At 46.1% G+C, this 8,177-nt stretch overlaps 1 protein-coding gene across 1 annotated transcript in view; it reads left to right on the top strand.

Annotated features, from left to right (window-relative positions):
• The first annotated feature begins 1,040 nt into the window (after nt 1-1,040).
• The window catches only part of ITGB5 (integrin subunit beta 5), a 79,713-nt gene continuing 72,576 nt past the window's right edge, over nt 1,041-8,177 (top strand). Inside the window, exon 1 of the mRNA XM_081188488.1 lies at nt 1,041-1,626. Coding sequence (XP_081044614.1) covers nt 1,539-1,626 — 88 coding nt within the window. The 5' untranslated portion in view covers nt 1,041-1,538. The remainder of the gene's footprint in view (nt 1,627-8,177) is intronic.

Raw genomic sequence — 8,177 nt, 5'->3', positions numbered from 1 at the left:
AGGTTGGCAGTTCGAATCCCCGCGACGGGTGAGCTCCCTTTGCTCGGTCCCAGCTCCTGTCAACCTAGCAGTTCGAAAGCATGTCAAAGTGCAAGTAGATAAATAGGTACTGCTTCAGCAGGAAGGTAAATGGCGTTTCCGTGCGCTGCTCTGGTTCGCCAGAAGCAGCTTAGTCATGCTGGCCACATGACCTGGAAGCTGTACGCCGGCTCCCTCGGCCAATACAGCGAGATGAGCGCCGCATCCCCAGAGTCGTCCGCGACTGGACCTAACAGTCAGGGGTCCCTTTACCTTTACCTTTTATTGATTGGGGGGGGACAGCTGCCCCTCTCTGTCCGCCCCCCCCCCCGCTACATCCATGATTACCATGTAACTGAAGGGCAATTAAGTTCAGTACTGGAGCTGCGTACCGACCAAATGTAATTAAAGCACACGCAGGCACCAAATCCTGGGAGCTGTAGTTTAAGTGTGCTGGGAATTGTAGCTGAGTTTCCAGAATTCTTGAGGGGGCGGGGAGAGAGAGACGCGCTTTACATGTATGGTGTGTATACAGCCCGAGTCGCAATTTTATTCAAATAATAAGTATGCATATATGATTGTCATTTAATGCTGTGGCAATCTAGAACAAGTTTAAATAAATAAAAAATAAAATTGTCCAGTAGCACTTTAGAGACCAACAAAGTTTGTTCTGGGTATAAGCTTAGTTGGTCTCTAAAGTGCTACTGGACAATTTTTTAATTTATTTATTTCGACCGTCAGACCAACACGGCTACCTACCTGAATCTAGAACAAGTTTATTATGCACTCGCTTACTTTTGACCTGGAATCCATAGATCTATTTAGCTTTTTTTTTTAAAAAAAGCCTTTAGTTTAGATTAGGAACTTAATGCTGTGATCGGAGGCGGGGAGGTGCATCCTGATCGGGCTACAGAGAGTTAAAAATCCCCGGGTGCCTATTGGGCAGGCTGGGCGGAGATTTGCCATTCAGATCCTGTAGGAAGTAAGTTGCTGAGTCTTGGAAAGAGAGTAAAAAGAGGAAAGGAGACGCGGAGAGAGAGAGAGGAGCACAAACCACTAGCCAGAAATTCAGATGCAAAATCAGGCGGAGATGTTGAAGAGGCTGCTAAGGCAGGGCCTGGGAGAGCTCGGCGGATGAGGAGTCGCGCAACTTTTCGAGTCCCGGGAGAAGTGCGCGGCGTCGCGGGCGCAACAAGGCGAGCATTGCGCGAGATGGAGCCTGCTGTGGAGGTGTAAGGAAGGAGGCAGTGTCTTCTCTCCCCCATTTCTCTCGTTCTTTACACACACGCGCGCGCACCCCTTTATCTTTTGCATTGGGTGCTCCGGACGAGGCAGGAATGCCCAGGATCGCGCCTCTTCCCTTGGCCGAGCCGACCGGTGCCTGCAGCCGCTCTAGCGGTGGCCTTTGCTGAAGGAGCAGCGCCGCCGCCGCCGCCGCTCTCTCCCCTTCTCCCGGCGCAGCTGCACAAAAGACTTTCGAGGAGCCTTTTTATTTTCCCCCTTCTCCAGCTGCGGTCGTCATGTCCCGGCGGAGGGGGCTCCTGCCTTACCCCGCCGCCGCCGCCGCCGCCTGCGTATGCATCTTCTCCCTCTTCAACACTGCTAGAGGTTAGTGGATGGCTTCAGAACCAGAATTATAATCGAGGGGAATGGTATTTTGAAAATAAAACTGCTTCGGAAGGTGTTTGGGTATAAGGGAATATGTGAAGCTGCGTCTTAGTCCCCACCGCCCAGCAACAGGGTTTTAAAGCTTGGCATACCGAGTGGGAGACAAACTAAAGGAATTAGTTGTTGAATATTTAGGAGGTGTGCACGAACTCCAAAAGTGATTAAGGAAGAAAGTTAAGTCGGCGGGGCTACTCTTTTTAATATATTTTTAAAATAATCCTGTGACTTATTCCACATTGTTGATGATTTGAATTACCCACACTGCCCTTCTGGACAAGATTCCTAGGGTGTGAAAACAGCACATATAAAGACTTTGCATAAATATTAAAACAAAACAGAAAGCATTGGGGGGGGGGGAGAAAGTTGTGGATAATCATTTTGGACCATTGGTGGGGATCCTGCGGCCCTCCTGCTCCCATTAGCCCAGCTTGCTTAGCCAATGGTTTGGCATTATGGGAGTTGCAGTTTGACAATTTCTGGGGGGCAGAGGCTCTCCATCTGACCCCTGTTCTATACAATAGAGAAAAGTAGTTATCAATAAGTCATCTTGAGCTCTTGAAAGTTGTTGTACAAAATGTAAAAGGTGTAATGATGTAGTTGAATCAGACTTAATTGCAGCCTATCCTATGCTTGCTTGTTCAGAAGAGCTGATGTTTGTTGTTTTGGAGAGGCATTTGGGAGTGGAAACGAGTGAGTGACTAAGCATCAGGTTTGCCAAGTATCTTGGGCAACCACTTGCCATAAGTAAAAGCAGGAGAAGCCAAAGATGGTTGGTAGTGCTGCATTAAGAATGCAGGTGCCAAGTTTTCACAGTGAGACCCTGGAGTGAATTTGCAAAAGGAAAGCTTCACATATACAGTACATATACTGTGTATAATCATAGAATAGAATCATAGAGTTGGAAGAGACCACAAGGGCCATCGAGTCCAACCCCCTGCCAAGCAGGAAACACCATCAAAGCACTCCTGACATATGGTTGTCAAGCCTCTGCTTAAAGACCTCCAAAGAAGGAGACTCCACCACACTCCTTGGCAGCAAATTCCACTGTCAAACAGCTCTTACTGTCAGGAAGTTCTTCCTAATGTTTAGGTGGAATCTTCTTTCTTGTAGTTTGGATCCATTGCTCCGTGTCCGCTTCTCTGGAGCATCAGAAAACAACCTTTCTCCCTCCTCTATGTGACATCCTTTTATATATTTGAACATGGCTATCATATCACCCCTTAACCTCCTCTTCTCCAAGCTAAACATGCCCAGCTCCCTTAGCCGTTCCTCATAAGGCATCGCTTCAAGGCCTTTGACCATTTTGGTTGCCCTCCTCTGGACACGTTCCAGTTTGTCAGTGTCCTTCTTGAATTGTGGTGCCCAGAACTGGACACAGTACTCCAGGTGAGGTCTGACCAGAGCAGAATACAGTGGCACTATTACTTCCCTTGATCTAGATGCTATACAGTGGTGCCTCGCAAGACGAAATTAATTCGTTCCGCAAGTTTTTTCTTCTTGCGAGTTTTTCGTCTTGCGAAGCACGGTTTCCCATAGGAATGCATTGAAAATCAATCAATGCATTCCTATGGAGACCGTCCGGGAACAGAGGGGAAGCGCCGCTCTGTCCCCTCTTTTGAAGCAAAGGGGCTGCGGGGAGAAGATCGCTTCTCCCCGCCGCCCCTTGCTTCAAAAGAAGTCCGGGGACAGCGGGAAGCGCTTCCCGCTGTCCCCGGACCTGGGGCTGCAGGGAGAAGATCGCTTCTCCCCCCCCACCCCTTGCTTCAAAAGAAGTCCGGGGACAGCGGGAAGCGCTTCCCGCTGTCCCCAGACCTGGGGCTGCGGGGAGAAGATCGCTTCTCCCCGCCGCCCCTTGCTTCAAAAGAGGTCCGGGGACAGTGGGGAAGAAGCGCTGTCCCCGGAGCTTGCGGGGCAAGCTTCGTTTTGCGAAGCAAGCCCATAGGGAAATTCGTCTTGCGAGGCAACTCGAAAACGAAAAAACCTTTCGTTTTGCGAGTTTTTCGTCTCGCGAGGCGTTCGTCTTGCGGGGCACCACTGTACTCCTATTGATGCAGCTCAAAATTGCATTGGCTTTTTTAGCTGCCGCGTCACACTGTTGGCTCATGTCAAGTTTGTGGTCAACCAAGACTCCTAGATCCTTTTCACATGTACTGCTCTCAAGCCAGGTGTCACCCATCTTGTATTTGTGCCTCTCATTCTTTTTGCCCAAGTGCAATACTTTACATTTCTCCCTGTTAAAATTCATCTTGTTTGTTTTTGCCCAGTTCTCTAATCTGTCAAGGTCGTTTTGAAGTGTGATCCTGTCCTCTGGGGTGTTAGCCACCCCTCCCAGTTTGGTGTCATCTGCAAATTTGATCAGGATATCCTTGAGTCCATCATCCAAGTCGTTGATAAAGATGTTGAATAAGACCGGGCCCAAGACAGAACCCTGTGGCACCCCACTAGTCACTCTTCTCCAGGATGAAGAGGAACCATTGATGAGCACCCTTTGGGTTCAGTCAGTCAGCCAGTTACAAATCCACTGAGTGGTAGCATAGTCAAGACCGCATTTTACCAGCTTCTTTACAAGAATATCATGGGGCACCTTGTCAAATGCCTTGCTGAAATCAAGGTAGGCTACATCCACTGCGTTCCCTTCATCTACCAGGCTTGTAATTCTGTCAAAAAACGAGATCAGTTTAGTCTGACTATGCATGAAGACTTCCCTCACAGAAAACATCTTGTTTTCATGCACCCTATAATGCATCCTTTACAAAGAAAGACCGCTTGAGAAAAGCAGCCACCAAAGATGGGTCATGTTTATCTTGCCGCACAAGAGAGGCTTCTGTGGTGGGTTTTTCCATCAGAGCCAAGCTGTAGAAGTGTTTATCGTGCTAGAGCTGGCTGTCACATAAGGTCTTTTATAAAAAATATGAGCTGACTTCATATAAATATGTTCACTTCCTATGTTACTTTACTGAAATTATGTTTTAAAAAATGTATAGGGGGAAGTGGCTTTGGAATGACCAGAGAAGCAGAGACTTGTAATATGTCAGTGGCTTGACAGGAGTTGGGCAGCTCTCTGTAGCTGGCCCACAAAATGTGTGTATCAACAGTGTTCGGATGTTGGTTTCTCAAGCAAGCCAGGGTTGGAATTATGCCCTGGAATTATGCTTGTTGTATGCTACCTCCCACTGCATGCTTCACTTAGAAATGGTTGTACGCCTTTAATACTGCTGCATAAATAGCAGATTATTCCTGCTCAGATTGACTGCTCTTGCCCAGATGTTGTGCAGAAAAGATCCTGTAGGCTGCTGCTGTTCCAATATCACATGCCTCTGGCTTGTGAGTATTGAATGGCTGAATGTGTGCTAGTGCACGGCCAGTGAAGTTGCAGAGATGCCCACCCTCTCTCTGGTCTGCTGTCCCAGATCAGCTACTGAGCAAGCTGAGATCTGATGTTTCATCTCTCATCTTGAAAAATAGGTGTACATCGTTTAGCACTTCAAAAACAAGTAGATATAATGCATGAGTTTTTAATACTTACTTTGTACCCCTGTCAAAATTGTATCCCTCCCTCACACACCCCCAACATACATATGTCCCTCTCACAAACCGCACACAGGCATATTTCTTTCCTTCACGCCCCCCCAACCATACATAAATCTCCCCACTCTCTCAACCCAAATGCATATCCCTCTTCCTTTGCGATTACACATACAGTGGAACCTCGGGTTGTGAACATGATCCGTGTGGAAGGCGCGTTCGCAACTCGCAGCACCACGTCTGCGCACGCACGGGTTGTGATTTGGCGCTTCTGCGCATGCGCAAAGCGCGAGCGCCAGAACCCAGAAGTAACCTGTTCCAGTACTTCCGGGTTCAGCGCGGTGCACAACCCGAAATCGCATGACCTGAAGCGTCTGTAACCCGAGGTACCACTGTACACACGGGCCATATTTTCATGCATAACTTTCTCAGATCAAACATACATATTTTCTCCCCTCCCCCCTTCTCACACACAGACCAACAGAATAAGGGATGTTTTTGGGACAATTTTAGATATGTCAATGCCTGTTCTCTTGGCAGATGTCTGTCAAAGAGCTGCGTTGGGACCATTGTTGTTGAACTGGTTTGTAAATGAACTGTACTGAAATATGACAGGATTTTTATTTATTTTTTGGTAGAATAAAAACATATTCTCTTGTATGCTAGTGTCATTACCAAGTCTTTATCAGGGCCTCATAGAGGTCTGCTCCTTCAGATAAGGGATCTTCAACTCTCCCTTATGCTTTCCTCTTTGTCAGGCATCCCCAGGAGATAGTTGTGAAAAAAGAGAGAGCTGGGGGAATATGAAATATGTCCATAGAAAAACTCGCCAGTAGTAGCCTCTCATATTGACCATGCAGATAATGGCCAATGGGAAACATTCTGAACTGATCTTTTAGGATTTCAAAATGCTTGGAAGTTTATTCTATAGAGTCTGTATCCTTGAATAATTAATTCCCATTGACTGTCTCTCAGTTTTGCCCACTATATACAGTATTTTTCGCTCTATAACACGCACCCAACCATAATACGCGCGTAGCTTTTAGAGGAGGAAAATCCGTAGGCATGCCACCCGTAGGCATTCCCTCCATAACACGCACAGACATTTCCCCTTACTTTCTAGGAGGAAAAAAGTGAGTGTTATGGTGCAAAAAATACGGTATATTATTTCTGTTTACAATCTGGCATGTCTCCTCTTTCTTGGCTCAGATGTTTTTAGGGTTAGCAAATAAGCACATATAAATTATGGGCCTTTCTAAATGTCTTGTGGAATGTGTGTACTTCCCCCTGCTTCCTTTACTGTTCTAATTGCAATATTTGTAAAACCTCTATTTGGCTTTTGTTATGAGGTTTAAGAATATTGAAAAGAGGCAAATCCCTTGCCAAACTTCCCCCTTAAAAAAAAAAAGTGGAATCTGGTTCTGGAGTTGTTTGAGACTCCTGTTTTTACTTTGCCATTTGGCAGACGAGGGGGGAATTCAAGTTGTTTGAGTCAAAGCATTGCACACCTTACTGTTGGCTCCAGTTGTCAAGTCTGTGCACCGTGACAGAGGAGGGGGGAATTCAAGTTGTTTGAGTCAAAGCATTGTACACTTTACTGTTGGCTCCAGTTGTCAAGTCTGTGCACCGTTGTTCTTTGTTAAATCAGTGCTGCAGCTTGTTGATATCTAGTGTATTTTATTCTATAATAACATTTTAGGAAGCTCCCTAAAAGCCTAGATAATTTTTCTGTGCTTTTCCACCTAACAGTGTATTTGTCAGTGGCTACTTCCAGACGTGGGTGGCACTGAGGGTAAAACCACAGAGCCTGGGACTTGCCGATCAGAAGGTCATGGTTCGAATCCCCGCAACGGGGTGAGCTCTCGTTGCTCAGTCCCTGCTCCTGCCAACCTAGCAGTTCAAAAGCACGTCAAAGTGCAAGTAGATAAATAGGTACCACTCTGGCGGGAAGGTAAATGGTGTTTCCATGTGCTACTCTGGTTCGCCAGAAGCAGCTTAGTCATGCTGGCCACATGACCCGGAAGCTGTATGCCGGCTCCCTCGGCCAATAAAGCGAGATAAGTGCCGCAACCCCAGAGTCTGCCACAACTGGGTGGCTCCTAGTGCTGCCTAATCAATTGGTCTTCTTTTGTAAGATACCAATATAATTTGAAATCTGCTTTCCACATGTTTGTGAGCATTGCTGTTTTTTGCTTGCTTGCTTTGTTTTCTGTGTTTACAGAGTAAGCAAACCATTGGCTTAGGATATTTCAGTATCTTTTTATTTATTTAAAAATAGATATATGGATAATATATTAGGTGTGGGGAGGGCAAAGTCTGAGGCTTCTTTCTCATTCTGAAAGACAGTAAATCTCTTGACTACCAGATACTGGGGACTCACAACAGGGGATGGGCCATAAAACTTTTCTTGTGTACCTCTCTGAATAATTTGGTTGGCTACAGTTTGTAGTACTGATGGTGAATTTCTGGCTCACCAGCCTGCCATCAGCCCAAATCAGCCTGACCAAGTATTGGGTGTGGTAGGACTTGCATTCCACAATGCTAGTCTTATAGACAGATGTTGAGGTAGATGGGATCGGAACGTCCTTGATAACTGTGTGTAAAACAAGCTTGTGTTTTAAGAGCTGAGTGAGTTTCCACCAGATAAATTGGTCAGTTACTGTCATTCCTTTGTCCTTTGTCTAACATATGCTGGACCTTTACTATATTTCGTTATAGCTTCCACCCGTGGTCGATACTAGTGTACCTAATGTTTAATTGTGGGTAATACAGATACCTTGTATTCACAAAGTCTGCTGTTGTGACCTTAACAACAATGAAATAAATCTTGCCCTTCTCAAAATAACTTTGACTGAAAATAAACAAACTGTGGTTTCCTCCACCACCCCCCACACCTCAAGTTTATCCTTGGGATGTCTGTGTACAGGAAATCTTTAAATATCATCACATTTTTATCATCCTTTTTA

This window comes from Podarcis bocagei (genome assembly GCF_964188305.1).
Source record: "Podarcis bocagei genome assembly, chromosome: 1".
Classification (NCBI taxonomy): domain Eukaryota; kingdom Metazoa; phylum Chordata; class Lepidosauria; order Squamata; family Lacertidae; genus Podarcis; species Podarcis bocagei.
The sequence above is the reverse complement of the archived record's forward strand: the minus strand, read 5'-3'. Positions and strand labels throughout refer to the sequence as shown.